This window comes from Eurypyga helias, unplaced genomic scaffold (assembly GCF_000690775.1).
Source record: "Eurypyga helias isolate BGI_N326 unplaced genomic scaffold, ASM69077v1 scaffold5177, whole genome shotgun sequence".
Taxonomy (NCBI): domain Eukaryota; kingdom Metazoa; phylum Chordata; class Aves; order Eurypygiformes; family Eurypygidae; genus Eurypyga; species Eurypyga helias.
The window spans coordinates 14,431-37,439 of record NW_010262252.1 but is presented as its reverse complement, the minus strand read 5'-3'; the positions used below and the strand labels follow the sequence as shown (position 1 = coordinate 37,439).

At 34.4% G+C, this 23,009-nt stretch overlaps 1 protein-coding gene across 1 annotated transcript in view; it reads left to right on the top strand.

Moving 5' to 3' along the window:
• FMN1 (formin 1) overlaps nucleotides 1-20,277 on the top strand; it is a gene marked incomplete at its 3' end in the record, with an annotated part of 99,742 nt that extends 79,465 nt beyond the window's left edge. Inside the window, exons 10-13 of the mRNA XM_010155637.1 lie at nucleotides 444-590; nucleotides 4,066-4,125; nucleotides 6,597-6,717; nucleotides 20,185-20,277. Coding sequence (XP_010153939.1) covers nucleotides 444-590; nucleotides 4,066-4,125; nucleotides 6,597-6,717; nucleotides 20,185-20,277 — 421 coding nt within the window. The remainder of the gene's footprint in view (nucleotides 1-443; nucleotides 591-4,065; nucleotides 4,126-6,596; nucleotides 6,718-20,184) is intronic.
• Between the last annotated feature and the right edge of the window lie 2,732 nt (nucleotides 20,278-23,009).

The window sequence follows — 23,009 nt, the reverse complement described above, 5'->3', positions numbered from 1 at the left end:
CCTTAGCCCTGGTATGTCTGCATTAAGTATGGATCCAGAAATGTGAATTTCTGGAGCACCAGGACCAATGAGAAGCAGGCTGAATATGACAGTCTGAGTACAACCTAGTATCAGCAAAAGCAGCGCATCTCCTTTTCACTGTGCATTATGCAAACTCATGGTAAACCACCTCATCTGTAAGATTTTTAAAGTCTACTAAGATCTTTGTCATCTACATAGTGTATGGTGCCACATAATTTGCTTCATGTGGATTAAGTTAAACATATAGTATCTTAGGCAGATACAGTCTAATAAATGCTTCTCTTAAATACTTGATTTTTTTTTTTTTTACAGGGGTAAAAACACACAAGAAACGAAACCACTAGCAAAAATACAGCTTTTTTTATAGTAGCAATTAATTTTTTTGTGCCAACAGAAGTTACAGACTAGTATCCATTTTCCAGGCTTTGCTGAACATGACAAGTGTAAAGGATATTTTAGGTTTGATTCTGGCTTTTGGAAATTATATGAATGGCGGAAATAGGACGCGTGGTCAAGCTGATGGATTTGGTTTGGAAATACTTCCCAAACTAAAGGATGTCAAAAGCAGAGTAAGTACTTGTTTTTACTTAAAGATAATTTTTGTCAAGTGATCTTTTTTTGTTCTGTCATCTGTCAAGGGTTAATCCTTTCTAACTTCTTACCATTCTTGCTTGAAAGAGCAAGGCACCTTGTACTATGTTTTTGCTTTTTTCTCACAACTTTTCCCCTCCTTCTACTGCACATGTGCATATCTCCAATTTCTGATGTTCTGATTTGCACTGCTACTAGGATAATTATCTTATGTGAGAACTTCTGTGTGTCTCTTTTACTAGTAAAGGACTTCATTACAGTAAGTTAGAAGTCAAAGAGCACAGCCTGCTAAAGTCTTCTCCAGTAAATGTCCCCATCCTTTTTTCTTGTTCTTAACTCAAGGTAAGAGCAATGTGAGTAAAAAATGTTTTAAAAATCAGGTTTGAAAAAAAATATCAGTAAAGGTTTAGTGTAGCATATACACATAGGAACTATATATAAAGGATGTAAATATTTAATATGCAGGTTTTTAATCCTCTTCAAATAGGTGTGTCAGACCCAACAAAGTATTTTCAGTCTTTTTTTTTTTTTTTTAAACTGGTAGTTAAATGGATGAATTCTGAATGGCATGCACAAGAAAATGCTCATAAAAGGCAGTAAATTATTTCGTCAAAAATTGAGGGCTGCTAGCACATTTTTGATTAGTCACGCTGGGATCAAAGTCAGGCTCAAACAAACTGGACACCTTTTGAGGTGGGGCTGCTTTGTTCCTTATTTCAGTAGGGCAGAGGAGGTGCTAGATAATGTACGCAATGGAAACTGGGCTCAAAGTTATTCTTTGCCAAAGCATACCAAGACACCACATGGATATATGAAGCAGCAGAGAATAGGAGGTATTTTCTGCTGCTGCTGGTACAGATTTGGAGCGTAAGAGACAAACGTGTTCTTTCATGTTCTTACTCTTTTCGTACACGAGGTGCTGTCTTGAACAATAGATAGGTTGATTTTTAGCTTTTGTTCCCATGTACGTAGAAATGTGTTTGTGAGAAATACAATGTCAGGAATGCAGGGAACTTTTTATATTACTTGTGAATACCATCATTATCAAAGTGTAAAAGCACATTTAATTAATTGTTCAGTGAGCAACTGTATTGATTTTTTTTTCCAATGGATTTGAGTCCTTTGTCACCTAAAGACATTGAGGTGCTGGAGCATGTCCAGAGAAGGACAACAAAGCTGGTGAAGGGTCTAGACCACAAGTCTTATCAGGAGCAGCTGGGGAAACTGGGGTTGTTTAGTTTGGAAAAGAGGAAGCTCAGGAGAGACCTTATCGCTCTCTACAACTACCTGTAAGGTTGGGTGTCTGTCTCTTCTCCCAAGTAACAAGGTCATCAACTAGAACCATCACAAAGCAATAGGACAAGAGGAAGTGACCTCATGATGTGCCAGAGGAGGTTTAGATTAAATATAAGGAAAAAATTCTTCACTGAAATGGTTTTCAAGCATTGGAACAGGCTGCCCAGGGAAGTGGTTGAGTCACCATCCCTGGAGGTATTTGAAAGACATGTAGATATGGTGCTTAGGGACGTGGTTTAGTGATGGTCTTTGCAGTGTTAGGTTTATGGTTAGACTCGATGATCTTAAAGGTCTTTTCCAACCTAAATGATTCTATGATTCTCATTCTTACTCTTCTTTTCACTACAATGGTTCAGCTCTTCCCTATGATCACTTTTCTTCCAGTCCTACTTCATGGACAAACCACAGTACAAGCTGCAGCGAAACTAGAACCTGGTCAATTTTCCCAGTATTCAAGTGTTCATTGGTTTGCCATCTGCCATGAAGAATAATGTAAAACAACTGAGTTTTGCCTGACTTTTCTCAGTAGAAGTACTAATTTTAGTCTTGCTCTTCTATCTAACCATAAACTTGTAAGAATTTAATTATCTCTGAGGCTTTCCAATTTGGATGGATTAGTCAGCACTTTCCAGCATTACAAGTTATGTAATGGAGTGACACATGTACAATATAATAACATAAGATCTGTCTCTTAGCAAAACAAGCTAAAAAGTCTCATGACAGACCGTTTCCTGATAGCCAAAATAAATATATTATTAATTTAGACTAGTCTCCAAAATGCATAAAATATCAAAGGGGCCAGCTGCTGCAGGCAGACATGAAACCTCAGAGATCATTGGAAGGCCATATTTCAAGGAATAAGAATGCAGGTCTTGTATGTTTGAACACTAAGGTATCCTTCATGTGTCCCATTATTCCCTTTGTGGGAATTGTCAGCAAGCAATATTACATCTAAGTAAGCTGAATTCCAGGAGGTAAGTTGAAGAGTCAATGTTATCTCTTATTCACATAAAAGTCATTTGTTGTCACATGAGCCTAGAAAGTTTCTTGATACAGAGGTGTTTTTTTAAATGTAGCTCACCAATATCTGTGTTTTGTGTTCTACAAATAATCTTTAAACCAGAGTAGTAAGTTTGATAGTTTAGCATATAGAAAATAGAATAATCGGTGTATTTTACTCTGAAAGGGCAAGCAAATGTTCATGAGTCACCTCAGTTCCTTTTTGTCACATGACGTGTCAAACTGTTATATAAGCAGAGTGGCTTTGTCTGCACGACAGCAATGACTTGCTTAGTTACAGATTTTGCTGGTGTATGTTATTAATAAAATATACTGTGCTGCAGACTCTGATATCAGTGAAGCAGCTCTGCACAGAAAGTCAGACATTGTTCACATACAAATGTTTGTCTTGATACCCATCAATACACAATATGAAAACACATCCAAAAAACTTCAAAGACATTCCAGATACTATCCCCTATGATTCTCTTATATTGTTGAACAGTATGCTGCAATGTATAAATTGCAGTTTTACACTTTTCCTTTAGTTCATCTGGCTTATACTCACCCAATGACATGTAACAAAATAAAAAGATGTTGTGTACAGTTGTATGCAGGACCATGGAAATGGTGATTCCACAAAGTGAGTATTAAAATGCACATTTAAAAGGCAACAGGGCATGAAATGTAGCTGTTAGATACATGCTGTCTGGTTTTATATTTGTAGTAAAATATGAAAAATATCTGTGCCTATTTCACATCTTCATTATATATGTAATAAGACTAGAGGAATAAAAAAATTACATTCACCTTAATATATCTGAGGTGAATGTAGTACTTAAGTTAATATTATATTCTATAATAATATTATTATACAAGATGTTATTATTATTATTATAATGCAGTAATGCTTTATATTATTAAAAAAACATACGGGGCTAACTTCTCACAATGCATGTTTTCTTATCTGTTCCTGTGGTGGTATGATCAAGCCTATGTTAAAAAGATTTGACTTTTTGGTCAGAAATGCTAGGGCTGAGACCTATTTCTCACAACAATATAAAATAATAATATATTTATTTTGAAATACGATAAATTTTAACTCACTTGAAACAGTGTTAATCACATATTTTTAATAATATATTTATTTTTTCCTAGGATAATGGTATTAATCTTGTGGATTATGTCGTCATATATTACCTACGCCACTGTGACAAGGTAAAAGATTCATTTGCTGTATCAGCCTCTCCAAAAGTAGATTTCTTGAAGAGATTGTGAAAGGGTTTGTATTAGCTTTTTACAAATCTGAACACAGTATCTCTGATGGAAATAAAAAATCCATTTCCTTTGCTTTCTTGTAATAGTGTGGACCTCAATAGGTGTGAAATTTGCTGTAGTTACATGATTAGGCTTTGGAAAAGTTTGTTAACTGTTGAGCTAACCACTGCAGGCAGCTGCCTGTCAATGTTGCAGACTGGGTAGATGGTTACTCAGATCCTCTCTTCTTAAAACCTGGTGTGCTGGTTTTGTTTGGGACCAAGTTGGTTTTCTTCACAGTGGCTGGTGTGAGGCTATGTTTTGGATTTGCATGAAGTGTATTGATAGTGCTGGCATTTTTAGTTGTTGCTAAGGAGTGTTCAAACCAAGTCAAGGGCTTCTTCAGTTTCTGGTGCTGTCTGTGATCCCAGCTTATTAGCATTGTTAGTATTATTGGTATCATTGTTTGATTTCATTTACTTTCAGTTATTAAATTGTTTTTATTTCAACCCACGAGTTTGTCTTTTCCTCTGATTCTCCTTCTCCACAGGAGGAGAGGTGGGGAGGTGGGCGAGCGGCTGTGTGCTACTTACTTAGTGTAACGTTGTAAATCTTGTTGTGATGTGGTAATAATGGAAGAGAGAAGCATGATTTCTCTCTTGACAGAATGCAAGGACAGGTTGGGACTTTAAGACAAATGAGCCAGCTGATGGGAATGAAGTTACAGGCTAAAAATGCAGGAAGAGGTATGGCTGCTGCTTGGAGTGAATTATATTTATGAGCCTTTTTGATAGATATCAGCAATGCCCAAAGTTTTTGAGTGGAAAATTTGAACTATTGTGTTTTAAATGAAAGTCACTGTTCTTGATTTTAAGTATGTAATTGCTTATTTTTGAGATTAAGATGATGCTTTTACCTAATCTTTGAGACTAGTGTAAATTTTTCATGGCCTTATGTCCCCATGTCTGGTTGAATAAAAATTTTTTTTCTTTTTTTTTTAATTCTTATGTAAGGTTGTTGAATGGATGAGCTAGTAGTCATGAGTACTTTTTTCCAGGACTAAGTCTAAAATAAATCAAGACTAAAGTAAGTTAAGACATTTCCTTCCCCATGGCAAGAATGTTGGACTAGATGACCTTTAAAGGTCCCCTTCCAACCCAAACCATTCTATGATCTGTTATGCTGGAGTGTCTCTATGTCATGAGCCTGTAGAACAGCTCCTGGGGCTGTGCTGTAGAGGAGATAAGAAAATAGCAGATATGTAGATATATACTTATTTCCTTTTTTTTTTTTCCCCAAGCAGGGAAATAAAGTTTCATTACTTTAACCTTAGTACACATCTCGTAAAAAGCCTCATAACAAAAGCGACTTTGTCTAGCCTGTAATGTTTCTCAGTTCTCAGGGTATTGACAAACATATCTTTTCTCTTTTTTTAATAATGCTGAAGTTAAAGTTTTCTAATTAATTTGCTTAAATATTTAATATTTTCCCCTTCCTGGGGGGAAACAACTTTCTAGTGTACTTAAATTTTACTTCAGGGAATTTTAAACAAAAATGTTTATCTTCCCTAAGGGGAAATGGAAACAATGTAAATGTCATCTATTGTACTTCTTTCCCCTGATTGTTAATATCTTCATGATAATAATTTTTTTTTTCCTTGTTCACAAAACAATCAGTTCTCCAACTTACGAGTTTTCCTTTATTACAGACTGAAATCTCTGCATAGGTAGTATTTTAAACTCACTAGTGTATGCTTATATACAGCAATTTCATATTAATATCATTTATACACTTTACTTGTTAAATTTCCCATGGAAATACTTGAACCTTGTAAGGTTTTTTTGTTTTGTTTTACTTCTATTTCTTTTCTTACTGCACTAAAAATAAGGTATATACTTAGGAGTTCCATACAGATACTAACCCATGTGATTTATTTAGCCACATAAAGCATCAACTGTATATTTTTATCCATATAAAAATTTTCAGGCAATATATAAATACTGTTTTCAATTTATGCTTATAGCGTGTGTGTATATTTAATGAATTGGGACAGAGTAGAACCATAAACCTTTGGCAGAAGATCACTTGTTAAAATAGGCATTCACGTTATCTGTTTTTAAGACACTTCTAATCCTTTATCTAAACCGTTATTGGTATAAAATGAACTGAAATTATGTGAGCTCAGTGTTGTCTCATAGTTTAAATTGAGCACAGTTTGCTTTTAAACATCTAAAAGGAAGTTTCTACATTCAGAATGGTCAGGATTTCATCTTCAATGATATATATGTTGTTTTAGCAAGGATGATTTAAAATATACAATTTTTAAAGTTTTATAGTAGTGTTTCGTAGATGACGTTTCAAAAGCAGTAATTTATTTCACTGCAAATGCATTCAATTTTCATAGTTGCCTGTTTGTTTGTTTGTTTGTTTAGGAAGCAGGAACAGACAAGAGTATTTTTCCTTTACCAGAACCACAGGATTTTTTCCAGGCCTCCCAAGTGAAGTTTGAAGACCTAATAAAAGACTTAAGGAAACTGAAGAGAGATCTAGAAGGTAACTGGGAACTTGCACATTTGTTCTGTGAACAACAAAGTGCCATTTAAGATGTAACCTTTATGAGGTTTTCTTATTGCTAATTAGGTTTATAGTGTTGATTCATTTAGAGTTTTTACACTGTGGCACAAATTACTCACATAAATTAGAAAGGAAAAAAATTCCAACTCATGACTTAATAAAAATGAAAGTAAAGATACTGAAAAGTAGTTTTCTCTTTTACAATTAAAAGGCCCCTAAAGAAACCTTTCTGAAATTTTCTTTAGTTATGTGTGAATTTTCCTCTGGCTTCTCCAGAACTGTGTGTTTAACTGTAGATATCTGTTAGTTCCATAACATAAATACTTTCTTCAGTACTTGTATAACAACAATTTAACAGCTACAAGAAAAAGTTGAATACTGTTAATGTAGAAATAAAACACAGCTTGCCAAGGCACAGCAAAGGGAAATGGAAAGCTCCAGTTAAAAATATTTTCACCCTGGGACATAAAATAAACATTTTTAAATGTTTATTATAAAGAATCCCAACTCATCTATCAATCAAGGTACTGAGTGGAAATAAAGGAGGAAGGGTTGCTCTCTAAGTGTTCCAAGCAGTTTTGTTTTTATTTTGTGCTTCATGTGACTTTCTAAAATAAATCCAGCAAATGATGACTGAATATTTTAAGCCTGTCTTTTTTGCTAAGGAAAAGTTGCTACTTGTACTGAAGCGGTTTTGTGTAGAAAATTAAGTTTAGGGAGAGAATCTGCATAAAAGCCTATAAAAACTTCTCTGTTTTCATTTCTGCATCAAAATGGAAGAGTTGTTTTAGGATCAGAGTTGAACAAGATGATTTTTTAATGTTTTTCAATGTAAGGCAATGAAAACTGCTACAGAATAATTTATCCTTCTAGTTAGAAGTTGTTGGATTAGGTCACAGCTGTCTTTAGGATAGTTTCAAAGGTTAACAGTGGTAGGAAAGTATCAGTTGTTGTTTGTTCGACCCGGGCATAACTGAGTGCTCTATCTCCTCTCATCGCTTGGCCCTGTAAACCCCTTGGCCTGCCCTCTTCTGGGCTAGTTTGTGCAGAAACATGATCTGTGTTTGATCTTGTACGTTTTCAGCATGTAGTCCTGCTGTCATGCATCTTAGTCTTGCATGATCTGCATTGAGGATGTGACATTCACATCATGTTTGTTCTACATTGCAAAGACACAGACAGCGAGTAGGAAAAGCTAAATGCTTTAACTATTCAAATAAAAACTGCAGCTTTCTTGTAAGCACTGATTTCTATTTTCTAAAAAAATTTTTTTAGGTATTTACATAAAATCTAGAAAAATTGTTATGTTGAGGTGGTTTTCATAATTCTTGCTTATAAAGATGTATTTGAAATCCCGCCAAACCAATTAACATATAAAGTTAATGACATAAAAGATTTGAAATTAAAAAGGCTGTGGAAATGTTTTCAGATGTTGGTATTTTATCACTCAAAAATATGCAGCAGAATTCTAACAAACATTCCTGTGATTAGTTTCTCTTACATTTAAACAAAGAAACAATCACTCATATAAAATGTTGTATCTCTCAAACATTCCCTTTCAAATTGTTTTCTTCAGATAGTGCTGTAGTTTATTTTTAAATCAGAATTTTAATTGAAGAGGTTATAATTTTAACACGTACAACAAAGATTTGATGAGTCTCTGTAGTTTATTGTAGCCATTAAAAAGTTGTGGCTGCTGGCAGAATACCAGTGAAAGTCTAAAGCTGAAACAGATGTGAATAGCAGAAACCAAGTCCAGAGAAGCGTCGGGCCCAGCTATCCAGACAGGCGCGGTCCTTCAGATGTAAATAATTTGAACAATATTAACTGGGGCTGCCTGTGTTATAGGGTACATTGGATTTATTTCACAGTTTGGTTGGCTAAAGTAATCTTAAGCTGATTACCTTGCAAGTGGGATGAGGCAAAGGTAATAAAGAGGGGTTTTTGTGTGAGCCATTAGGGAGTGGACTAATGGTCCTGTTAGTAACTTACTTTTTTTCTGAGATTTATACAGAATGATTAAAAAAAAAAGATAAATATCACCTTTTGTGCCTGAAATGTAATTTTGATAATTTTCATAATAGTTCTCATTTAGTATTAAAAATAATTTTTACTAGTTTACGAAGACATTCATTTATTCCATCATGGATATTAAAGGAAGGATTGAGTTGTTATGAGTGGCATGTCTTAATGGTGCAAACCTCTGGTGTGAAATACCTAGACACTGTGGAACCAAAAGTTCAGATCTAGATGGAGTACAAACTCTTTCATCCTTTTCAGGTAAACCGATTGACTTCCATGCAATTTGCTATTTTGAAGTCTTTCAGATTAGACTTTAAAGGGACAGGCTAACTTTAGTCTGAAGGGAATAGACTAAAGTTTGTCCCAAAAATTCAAATAATTTTTTGGAGAATCTTAATCCAACAGATTTTTAACACATATTCCAGAACAAACATTGTGATCATGAGCATTTTTAGGTTAAAAAAATGATAAACAAAAATATGCATTTAATATAGGCTTTTAAGTGGAAAGAAGTGCAAAAGAATGCTATGTTAAATAGCGAGATGAAAATTTGAGTGAAATCTGGTTCCACTTTAAGGCTGCAGGAAAAAGATACGTTTTCTGTAAGCTCAGGTTTTCACTCCACATCTTTATAGTCAGTGTATTCCCAAGGTTTTCAAATAATGCATAATAGCATAAGCATATATATTTATTCATTTAACAAGTATTAGCTTTCCATTTAATCTTTACATTTATGGAAAAAAGTTATTTTCTTTGCATCATCTTTTAAGATTGTAAGAGATGTTATTCCTTGTCTAGGGCAATGTTTTCTACTTTTTTCTTTTCCTATGACTAGACATGATTTTCCTTCTAGTCTGGACAATGCCATTTAATTGGTATTCTTCAGGAATAAGCATAGAATATTTGAAATGTGTAATCGTAAGTAGTTTTTTTAGAAAGTAAGCCACTTTACCAAAGTGTGATAGACTTGCATAAGTTTTACCATGAACCTTTTATTCATCTCTCTCCAAAACTAAACAGTCTTAATTATTCAAAATTAGTTGCACCGTAGATTGTTTCCATCTGTCATACTCATTTCTCTACTTTGCAATACAGTTTGTAAACTTTTACAATTCTGCTCCATTAGTCAAAAGAAAACAGTATTAGATTCCTTGTATCATTTACTGTGATGTTCATTATAACTTCTTCTTACTCTTGATCTTAACAACTGAAAGAGCAAGGACATTTATTGAATGGTTAAAATTGGAACCAAGGTAGGACGACTCTGAATACTTTCAAAAGTCACACTTTATTTCTCATACTTAATTAAATTTCCTGTGAGATTGTAACATTCTGATCCCACTGAAAATCCACATAGCTTTTGCTGTCACCTTCTTTCATGACCACCAGTAGAGATATTAGTTGCCATTTTCATATTAATAGCTTTCAGTACTGCATATATGTTTTAAATTTTTACTAACTTAACTGAGTGTATATGAGTATATATGCAGGTCTTTAAACATGCACATAAATGACTGAAAGGAAATAATTTAATATAAAATAGAAAGAAGACTTCATGGATCAGATCCCTGTATTAATCACTTGGATTTCAATACTCCAGGACACATGGTTTCAAATTAGTAATTTCAAACTATTTGTTGATAGATCTGTATCTTGCATACATTTGTTACTCTCAACTTTTTTGCGTTAAAGTTGGAACTTCATCAAAACTTCAGTTTATGGCAAGCCCATCTTGTAAAATTGTATAACCCTTACAAAAAGATTAAAACGGAAGGAAGTAAAGCTATTCATGAGAAGTTGAGAAATTACTGTTACAGTGGCTGTTTTCACATTGTTTTTCATACAGAAGCATTACAAGTATCTTAAAATCATAGAAAAATGGGGGTTGTTTGGTTGGAAGGTACCTCTGGAGGTCCTGTGGTCCAAAGCCTTTGAGCAGGACTTTATATTTAGATCAGGTGGTACAGGGCTTTAGCCAGCTCAGTTTTGAATCTAAGGATGGAAATTCCAGCACCTCTCTGGGCACCTGTTCCAGTGCTGAATCACTGTCTTGAATATTTTTCCTTACCCCTTGTGAGAATTTCCTGTGCTGCAACTTGTGACTATTACTTCTTTTTCTTTAGATGTGCTTTTATAAAACAAGTCTGGCTCCATCTTCTCTATAGCTGTTTGTTAAGTAGTTGAAGCAAAAAGCTAGATCTCCAGTTTTCTCTCATTTCTAGGTATGTTACCATGGTGAACGTACCTGCCTCTTCTTCAAGTGCTTCATTTTAAGTTTATTCTCAAACGGCAGCATTACAATATATATATATTCTTGTTCAGATATGAATCTGTGTGTATATGTATAGTTTATTTTTTTTCATAGAAACAGATCCGGTGCACTGGATGTGACTAGCATGGTGTTGCTGTACGGATACCAGCATCATAGCTAACTAACTCTGTCTAGCATGCTGACATGCTAGCATGGCTGACAGAGTAAACTCTTACATCTACTTCGCTCTCATTCAGTCCCTCTTCAGGGAGCTCTGTAATCACATTATATTGCAAAGTGGATATGTATTACAAAATTAGGACGAGAATCAAAGAGAATTTAGAAATGAGAAGTGAGTGGAAATTGAATTGGATCACTCATTCTTGATTCTTGCAGCCACTGTCACTGTAAATAGAGACAAGGAGGAAGCTTCAAAAAGAAAATATTATCAGTTTGTGCTCCTTTAAGACTAAAACCCTCTGATTTTTCTCATTTAAAATCCTGAACATCTGTTTTTATGAAGGATTAAAAGGGACTATATTTACCAATAGGAAAATACACAAAAGCAGAAAAATTTAATCAATTATTTAATCAATTTAATCAATTAATATTATTCACAGGAATATAATTTAAAATTCTTAAATGTGTGTGTTCCCATCAGAGTCTTCAAACTGAGTTAAATTTTTTTGCAACAAAATGTCCACTAATTAACTATAAACCATTTTTGTTCTAGAGATTAATTGATGTTTTCAATTAATGAATTCTGAGATTTTCAACTTTTGTTGGATTTTTATGTAGGCACAGGTGGAGAAATTAATTAAATGTGTTACTGTTTATTCAGATGGAATGAAATATTTAGTTCATATATATGGCCTTAGATAAAGTCTATTTTGTGGAATAGAGTTTTACTATATTCATGATATAATAATTATTAATAGGGCAACAGATACAGTGTTAAGAGGTTTTTTCTGTTGTTTGATTGGCTTTATAGACAGTAAGGTTACTGGATCATATAATGAAAATTGTAAGCATTATAGTTGGAGTGTTAACTTTCTAAATATTTTGTTGGATCAATAGATGTTTCTCAGTGAAAGGTGATAGTTTATTAATTACAGGAGGATAGTATTCAACAAAGTATCAAAGGCTTTTTCTAAAGTATTTTCAACCAATTGAAGCCTTCGTCAAATTTAAATGAAGTGGTTCAAGTCAATTTAAAAGTGGGATTTAGGCATCTGAATCACATACATGTTCTAGAAAAATTTTCCAAACAAGAGCAGAGAAGTTTTATGATACTTTCTAGGAACTAGTCACTTTCATTTTCTTCAGGTTAATTATACTTTTAAATTTTAAAATTCACCTGAAAATTTTGGACGTGCGGGTAAATAGAAATTTGAACAGGGTGGTGGAACCTGAGGCGCCAAATAGCTGCATGTGTTATTTCTTTAGACATGCACATCATTGGAGCACATTGCTTCGGACCTGGTGAGTATCGCTGTGTTGTTGCACTGTCCAATATTTGCATGATATATTTTGAGGCAATGCACAATGGTGTAATGAAAAGAGCAAAGGCCGGCTTTGTACAGGGACAGTTATTTTGTTTTCAAGAGCTGACAAAATGGCATTCCCTTCTCAAAGTTTTCTGACCTCTTTTTGAATAGTGTCTTCTCTCAGCAGGATGAAATATATTTCAATTTGTTTTGATTTGGCAAAGATACAGCACAGGCATTAAAAAACGCATTTTGTATATGTGCACTGGATTCTATTTTACAATAAAACTATCATTTTGACAGTGTTCCATTGGTAATATTCATATATGAATATATTAAGTGGAAATTTTCCTAAGTGGAGCATTTCTTAAAATTCCATTAGATTTTCTAGTTTGTGATAATAGAGAATAGTATGGAATGGTTTTAATAAGATTCAGAAATATAATAGAGGAGCAAAGCAATGATGTTTTAGAAGAGTTTATTCCCTGGAAGCAGATGTCTGCATGTGTGCACAAAGGCAAGGGAGAAAGCTTTCTGTTGGTTAAACAATGGCATGCTGTTAATTTTTTCTTTTATATTTTTTTCTTTGACTAAAGAATCCTCAGACAATTCTTGTTAAAAATCATTCTGCAAATGTTACGATTCTAAAACGAGTCTTGGAAATGCCACAGTTGTGATTTTCTGTGTACCTTTCTGTGTGCCCTTTTATATAAACAAATCAATGTGCCTGTGTTCGTGTGTTAAGCATTAGTTATGTAACTACGTAGTAATGTAATGTACATCTGGGAACAAGAGAATATTGTCCCTATCAATGTGTATGGTGGATAATGAATGTAGTTTGGCGCATGTGTAATACTAGCCTTGAGAGGAACAGTGACTTTTCCTCTTTGAGGGGGCATGCCGTAAACGAAAAGGCAGATTTCCTGTAGAATTGAGGGGTCACTTACGTATTTACTGCCAATGACCAAAGATTGCAGGTATGTTAAGTCAGACTGTAGGATGCAGATTAATAGTAGTGTGGCTAATTAGTGCTTTGAGATGTGTTCCTGCTCATATTGTAGGTAATTTATGAATTTACATGATTTAAAATATAAGTAGCATGCTCTAGCTGAACCGAAGCTGTAAACCTGATAGAAGACTTATTTAGGTGGAACTTAATGATCTGTCTTGCACATAAAATCAGAGGTCCAGCAGCACAGAGTGGGACAGGAGATCACTCCTCTGGTCTCTACACTTTCAGGTCATAAGCATACTGTTTCAGCCGTTACCCTGAAATTCTCTTCTATCTGATCTCTTGTTCAGTATGCTAAGTAATAATGTGTTTGTGTGTTTGAAAGGTATTTTTTTTTTCCTAGAACTGTAAAAATCTTAGCTTATCTGATGAAAAATATTATTATTGCTTCTTAAAAATTTTGTCGTCTTCTAAACTAGCCATACAAGACACTTAAATTTCAAAATACTAATTTTTTGTAGGGTTCAGACAGAAGGAAAATGTTCGAAAAGGGAAATTTTCTCAGTGGGTTCTGCTGGCACACATCCTCCACTCCTGACAAATCTTAATGATGTGTGGAGGTCTGTATGTTTGGATCTTGACACTAAACCAAAACTTTCTATTAATATTGTATGCTGGAATCATTTAAGGAATACTGCAAAGACTTGAGTGGAAAATTATGAGGGTTTAGTCATTATATTCATTTATATGTGATGTTCAGTCCCTTGAACTATGCTTCTCTGCTGAAGGGCACACTGAATGTAAACTACCATTTCAGAGAGAATACATTAACCAGAGTCTCAGATATGTTGCTATGGTGTGAAAAATATTTAGTTTTACTTGCAAACTTCGTTCATTTTGTTAAATGTATTTTTAGGAAATACTCTTAACAGAAAGTTTTTTAATTATTTATATAAAATGTTGGTACCCTTTCACAAAACAAGGAACAAAAAAAATGTTTTCTAGGTTAGTTGAAATTAATGTCGGCCTGAACAGTTCCTCTGCATGCCACAACATACTGTAAAAGTTCAAAATGTTGTTGAACTTAAAAGAAACAAACAAGCAAAAAAAATCAGAAATCTAAAAGACAAAGCCAGAATATCCAATCAAACTGGTCAAGCTGTCTGACTCTTAGCTTCCAGTAAAAATGCATTAGAACAGGTGAATTTTACAGGATGTTTCGTATGCCACTAATTCAATAATCTCGCTTTCCACAGCTTAAGACTTAGCACTGAAATATTTTTCTGTCTGACATACATGAGAGCTTGAGTGCCTAAATGGATACTTATTTCTGTGTGTCATAAGAAAAAGGAATTTCAGAGATCAGACTGTTTAAAGTTTTATGTATTAGCGTCTATACTCTAAAATGTCTTTTTAAGAGAACTGCATTATTGAGTGAGGAGAATAATTGTGTATAGAGGCATATTTCTTCTTCTAATTTAGCTGAAAATAACTTCACAGAACAATAACTATGCAAGCAATTAATGGGTTAGAAGGACGTGTTTAGTTTTATGTGTACTAACATTTTTTTGCATTAAATTGTTTACCTTAAGACAATGAAAACGAAGCTCGAGAATAGAGTGCCACCACAATTTGAACCTCCTCTACACTTTTCTCAGATACTTTTGTCTCAGAAAACCTCACATCCCACTTCATGGAATTTCCCTTTCTGGTTCAACAGCTTCTGTATTAACACAGGTCTGGCCAGGAAATTAGTGCTTGAACCTTTGTTGTTTCTATCATTGAGCTGTGTACTGATTATCAGTGTGTGTCCAAAAAGTCTGAAGCTTTTCTGGGTCAGTAGCAGCATAACCATTTGCAGTTAAAAGTTGTCAAAATTCTTACACTGTACTCCAAAGGAATCAAGATAAATCTCTCCCGTTCTTCTCCATATTAATTTAAAATCTTATCTGAAAAGGAACATTTACTTGAAAGGTCATAAATAAGCACAAGAGCTGTAGATGGATTGTACACAGATATAATGGATTGTAATAAAGCTAACATTCTTATATGTATACCTGCAGTAAATATGTATGTAAGTTGAATGGAATAACAACAGAATATAACCAAATCCTGCAGCAGTGTCCAGTGAGTAAACATGCATCTCCTGTAACTTTTTGTTTAACTTAGAAAGTTGATTGCAAGTAAGAAAATGTAATAAAGCAAAACCAAACAAACTAAACCATGAGCAAGTTATATTGCACTTGATGAATAATTTAAATTTATGCATTTTATCTCAAGTTTATTAGGTTCTTATTTGGGTATATAGGCCAAAGTACTGTAACAGGCCTCTTCACTATAAAAAAAATCATGGATCTTCTCATCCAGAAATCTGGGGTTATTTAGTGCTATATTGAATTCATTTGCATTATAGTTTCAAATCCCATTTGAAACAGAAAAGGTAAACATTCTAAAAAAGAATTATCAAATAATAACCCTCCTGTCAAAGATACGCCTGCATTATAACAAGAAAATAAAATAGCAAGCTTGGCAGTATAACCTGCCAGGTCTGGAGAGACAAGAGGAGGGGGCAGTTTTAGCAGCTTTCACAGTGGTATAACTCATGGGGGATAGTGTCAGTGACAGGTTTGTAGGAATTCATGGTGTTGATACTTGGTTTCACTGTCAGGATGATTCCTGTAAATGCTGCTGGTGGTTTCTGGTGAGTAAATAGTTAGTAATTTACTGTTATCAACATTAAACTATTTCTGGTTTTGCGTTTACTTTAAAAATGGTGCTTAAAAAATTCCAAATCCTGTCTGATTGACACTGAAATGCTCTTTACATGAAGGTTTGTTTATGGGCAGTGATTCTTTTGACAGATTTACAAGTGTCTGTGGAGTTTTAAAAGACTATTGCCCAATAGGCATTAAGTGAGAAACATTCTGTTTTGTAAACATTTTCACTTATATTGGGGATTTTTTAAGAACTTTTTGAGCCAAGTACTGCATTAAATCTGAAGACAGTGGCAAACTGATAATCAGCAGTTTCCAGCTTTGTTTTAATGTTTTGCTAATGGTTTCCATTTCTGTGGCCAAGATTTGCAGTGGGTGAAGTATGATGTACATCCAATAATTTGTAAGGGCTTTCAAATACTATTACACACTTGTATTTTTTTTTTTTTTAAACCTTTCTAAAATAGTTACCATTTAAAAAGGAAAGGGTTTGTATTGTGGTGAATATGAGAACAAAATATAAAAAATACAGGTAACGTTCCCGCACAAGTTACAGCATTTTTAGCAAAGAAAATCAAAGCAACTGATGGGACAGGACTTTTCAGTTTTATTGTTTTTATATAATGTTTGGCAGGACTTGGTATTTTTTTTTAAAACCAACATATTTCAAGTACATTTTTGAATAAACAAACAAACAAAAAAGAACTTACTTAACGGGAAATGCAATGCATGTTAGTTACCAGAAGCCTTTATATTATGTTGTGTAGAACTGGGGCAGGTCATGGAGTTGTATGGTAGTCTTTAACCAATATTACAAATCTAGGTTAACAAAGACCATCTTATTTTAATACGTAGAATTAGAACTGCCATTTTCATCAAACCCTTTGATTTAGCCCTTTCATGAAAATCTTTTTCCTCTTCCAAGGGTATCTCTATTTGTATCTGATTTGTGAATCCTTTGAACATATTTCCACCGTTGTTTGCCCAGTCTATCCCCAGGCAAATTTGGTGATGTTCCCCAGTTCTTCAGCCTAAAAGATATATCTGGTTCATGGTCCTAGCCATCATTTTCTTACAGGTATTGGACAAGGAGTCATTTTTATGCATAGGATATTTCATTATTGAGTGGAAGGGAACACTGATACTGGAGAGATTTCATCAGGAATACAAATGTTTTTGCCACTGCAGTTCCAGCTGAGGTTCATGACTGCCTTCAGCTGATGACTCCATACCTATGTGATGTGTCTTACTTTTAATGTTAGAGAGTAAATAAATTCAAGTTTTATTAAAATATTCCAGTGCTGTTGACTTTAAACAGAATTAGTTAACCTTCTGTTGCCCAGATACCTTTTTGTTTGACAACCAGAAGTATAGGTTATTGAGTGAAATGTAACCTACATCAGTCAGTTAGAGGAGGACTAAGCAGTACAGGGGGAAACAGATTGCTTTCATGATGAACAGATTTTTCACTTCATCACCCTTGTCCTTGATTCCTTTAGCTCAAAGCTAAAACTTTCTCAGAGCCTTTCACACTGTTTTGGCAGTTATCTGAAAGAACTTCTGGAAGTAAAGTGATAGATTTTAGTTTTAGATAGATATCATCTAGATAAATATCATCAGCTGAGATAATTGTTTAAAGGTGTCTCTTTAAGGCTTTCCAAAAATGCAAATTTTTAAGAGTCTGCCAGCATTTACTTGACTTCTTTTGTCTCTCTGAGTTTCATTGTGTCAAGATGACTTGAGCAAAGCAAATTGGTATCTAATCTCATTTCATCTTGTCTTAAACTTTTAGAGTTTTAATCAGTACCCCTTACTTATTCTTTCATCTGTCTCATTTACTCTTCTCTTCTGTGCCTTTCTTACGCTGCTCTCTCCTCATGCCAAATGTTGATCTTCTTGTTATGGATGTTAGTAGGAAGCATCTAGGAAGCTTTGAGTACTCCAGAAAATGCATTAGCAACACCATATGTTTGGGAAAAAACCTTTCTAGAGTGTCTTATTGTATGTTTAGATACTACTGTAGCTACAAGCTTATTATTATAATATATATCCATAGAAATCTACGTCTGTATAGAATTATACAAACTTACTTATATAAGATTATTACCATTATTGGCTTGCAGTCGTAGCAACTTTACGTGATTGTAATAAGCATGTGCATTCTATATTCAGTGTATACCAAATGCCTGAACATAATGTGTACTAATACTTTTACATTTTTGTCATTTTATATTTATCTAAACTAAATTCTAAATATTGCCTTACATAACTTTCTGTAGATGTTTTTAAACACAAAGAAATACCACAAACCTGCTGTAACTTAGTTCCAACTTCCAGTCAGAAACTTAACAGTACTGTCTCAGTTACTTTGCGAGATTTCCTCCCTCTATACAATCCTAATGTGTTTGTCTTCTTCCAAAGTAAAGTCTTACAATTTACTTGAGTAGCTGTAGGCATCTCCTTCTAATTCTACAAACAGAAACGTTAAGTATATATAAATTTCATTGTGTATGATAACAGTCATGGAAAGTTCAAATTTTTAATGGTAAGAGACTTGTATTGTAAGAAAATAATCTTTAAAAGTCATATAAACTTCCCCAATTTCTCATTTGTTTTGTTTAATTTAATTTATTAAAGATACACAAGTGAGCAGCTAATAAAACTTTCCCAATATGTTTAAATTAATGCTCCATTCTGCCTACTATCTGGCATACAAACAAATATTCATTAACTTTGCTCTGAACAGTATCAAAGGCCTGTCTTACGCTACAGGTTGCAAGACTAGAGATTAAAGATAAACTTAGACTGTAGCCCAGGCCTTTTTACGTAAGCTCTGGAGCTCCCCAGTAATGTAGCCCACATCCTACATGAGTTGTGGAGAGATGATATATACACTTAGATGGGAAGAGGTAACTTTTCAGAATTTTTCTGTTACAACTGTCCAAATGTATTTCTGATCTCAGTTGAAAAGCGCTCTGTTTTTAGTAAGTCCTGGTGGTCCAAGACTATTATAGGCACACTACTAGTTATACAATAAAATGTATGCATCTGTTTTCAACCTTCTACTGACTTTTTTCACTGCACTGCAAGCTTACATTAACATAACATTTTAATTACAAGTTCTCAACTTCTGTTTCCATAGTTTCGTATTAAATTTTGCTGCAATAACTTGAATTCTATCATGTTGGTAGCAATATGGTGTGAATATGTTTCATTCAGCCAAGCTGTAACTCTTGGATTTAACTCTTGAATTTTTAAATAAATTTCCACCTAAATCTAGCTTCTTGCAAATGAAGAGTTTTGGGGAAAAAAAATCTTGTATTAGTTCATAATTTCAGTTGCTAAATGGAAGGTAATTGCATTTTGATTTCTAAGAGTTTTGTCTTTAATATGGAATGCTGGAATGTACAGTTTACTAGAAGTTCTAGGAATGTTAAAATTCATTGATGAACAACCTGGACTTTTTAGAAATTGGCATGGCATCAGGTCTTAAAATAACAGCTAGATTAAATAGTAAACAAACTACAGTTAGATGTAAGTTAACTTTCATACAGATGTCTACTGTTTCATATCGTAGCCCAGAATACTTACGTAAAGCTAAATTCCTGAATCTGTGTTAGGAAAAATGATTCACTATAGGATGCCTGTCATTGATTGATTAAAATCAGTCCAGATAGAAGGCATCCTCCACTTACCACAGAAATGAGGTTTAGAGCTTTAAATACCATCTAGAATTTGTGTGAGGCAGGCTGTGTTAGTCTCAGCACACAGCTGGAGTTTTAGACTTTGCTAAAGATAAATTCCAGTTTAGAAACGTATAGAATTTTCTATTTGGTATGCTTGACTACCATTGGTATTTTTTATTTTAATGTAATTGCCGGATTCCTCAGTGCTTAATTATTTCCATTTTCTCTAAAGCAAGTCTCGGTGACTCATTTAGATGTAGGCATCTACAGTGTTGACATCTACTTCTGGTAGATGAATTCTGACACAAAAATGTCTTTTAACTTCTTTTTATAGCCTCTGAAAAGCAGATGAAGTTAGTTTGCAAAGAGTCTTCTGAAGAGCATCTCCAGCCCTTCAAGGAGAAATTAGAGGAATTCTTCCAGAAAGGTAAACATATTTAAAAAAAAAATATTGGCAAATAGTGTAGTGGTTTACAAATTTATACATAATGTAATATGCATTAAATATCTGTTGCCTCTGCAAATTCCTACTCTCTGTTATGGATTATGTTCCTAATATGCCTAATATATGTTAAGAATAATGGTTACACAGATCTTGGACATAATTTGTCAAAGATAATTGTTCCCTTGATCTCACCATTTTCCTACTGATTATTTTCTGTTTAGCTCTTTATCATTATTTGTAGGCAAAATGAAAAAGATATTCATCTTAGACCAAATTTGTCAGAGGGAATATACAGCTTCAAGTCTAGAAGACTAGAATGAAAAATACCCTTCTAGTGGAAGTTCACATATATACATGAAGTAATAGCATGTTTTATCAAAGGTGTGGTCTTATAGACTGACTAATCCAGACTTAAAGATTTTCTCTTGTGTGAGACAGAAATAGGTGTAAGGAAGCGGTATACCAGGGCAGAGTCTGGAGACAACAGGGGTGAGGATCAAAGGGGCAATTTGATCAACAGTTCAAGACAGTGTCAATGCAGGTGGCTGCAATCCTGCTCTCTCCTGTGTCCCAGACTATATGTTCCCAGTCACCTGCTTCTGTCAGCACCATTGACTCTGGAGCTGTGCAAAATAGATAAGGGAATAGATCTTCCCCTCTGTCCACGCTTTTCCCCCCCGCCCAGGCTTTAGGAGTACAGACTATTTGGGTAAACAGAGTAAGTGCTGCATTCTGATGACTATATTAAGAATTTTTAAGAATTAAATATTACAAAGGGACTAGTATGTCTCACAGAAATTGTAAGCAGTTTAACAATTTACCGTTTGAGGGGTCATGTGAACTATCTGAATCTACTGATCCAGGCAGAATGTTTACTTACTATTAGTGATTATTCATATTGTTGTTGTAATTTATGAATTACCTTAATTACCATAATCTTTATGTTATTGCAGGATGGTTGCATTGGTTTTCCAACTTACTTAATTGATAATTTTCAGTTACAGTTTAACAGTGACATCAATCTTGAGATAGTACTGTATGTATGTCTACAGAACTATTATGATCCCCAGCATGCTTCTTGATCTTGCTTGCCGAAGTATTGTAGCAGATCAGTATGATTGTTTCTTATACAGATTAATTGATTCATCGCATTGTATGAATTACCTTCTTAGAGCAGCTCAGAGGAATGAACAGTCTGTATTCTTTCCTCACTACTGGCCAGAAATGCTGGTGGCCAGAGTAGAGCAGTCAAAATGATAGCCTCTGTTATAGATCTGGACCATTTTTTCAATTTTGCCCAGGTCTTGCCAATATCCTTACAAAATGGTGTCTTCCATGAAAATGTCACAGATTCTTTAATTCTTATTACACCCTGGATCTCTTGAGGACTGTTGTAGTTAGCCTGGTAGTCAGCCAAGCACCACATAGCTGCTTATTCGCTTCCCCTCCATGGGATGGGAAAGAGGGTCAGAAAGAGGGTCAGAAGGGTAAAAGAGAGAAAACTCATGGGTTGAGATAAAGACAGTTTAATAGGGAAAGCAAAAGCTGCATGCACAAGCAAAGCAAAATAAGGAATTCATTCACCACTTCCCCTCGGCAGGCAGGTGTTCAGCCATTTCCGGGAAAGAAGGATTTCATCACGTGTAACCACTGCTTAGGAAGACAAACAACATAACTCTGAACTTCTCCCGGCTTCCTCCTCCTTTGCCAGATTTATTGCTGAGCATGATGTGATGTGGTATGGGTTATTCCCTTCGCCACTTCAGCCAGCTGTGGCCTCTCCCAACTTCTTGAGCACCCCCAGCCTACTTTCTGGAGGTCAGCATTAGAAACAGAGAAGGCCTTGATGCTGCACAAGGCCTGTTCAGCAATAGCTAAAGCATGGGTGGGTTATCAACACTGTTTTGGTCACACATCCAATACACAGCACCATACGAACTGTTGTGAAGAAAGTTAGCTCCACCACAGCTAAAACCAGCAGAAAGTGTAGCAAATGCATATCACCACAAGCCCAAAAATTAAAGGCAACACACTACCTGTTTTTCCTGCAAAGCTGAGCTACCCTACTTTCTCATGTGTGGAATATGATAAAAAAACCCCAGTTGATGTGGAAATAAGATTAGTTCTGCTTTAGAGAAAATTGCAATTTAATTGCGCGTTAGAAAAGCATATTCCTCCAAATGTTTGCCCCGTTTATGGCTATCGATGTGGAAATTGAGATATATTTATCTTTTTCAGTGCAACAGAAAATTTTATCCTTATGTTTGTAAATAATGTATATATTTTTAAATAAAAAGAGAGGATACATTCCTGCACATTGTCCTGGTACAGTGAGTTACGTTTATAAATTCTTAAATTCATTGAACACTTCTTAGTGTTTCAGGTTTTTTGTATTCTGGAAAAAGCAAAAATACAGGATCCACTTTTTTCTTATGTTCTTTTCCTCCTTTTGCTTTGTAATATTATGCTTTATAGTATCTAATTTTACACATTTAATTTTGTCTAATTTAACTTCTCATCTTTTGACATTTCTGTTTTATCTACCTTTTTCCTGAGCTGAGTTGTCAGTAGGTTGTCAGATCCTATCATTATTGACCTTATTTCTTCTTCAGTCACCAGACTGATTATAGTTGGTGGGTGGTACTTTCTGTGGCATTAGAATGGAAATCCTATAAATTCTACACTGAAGATAGGTAAAAGTAACACAGAAACAC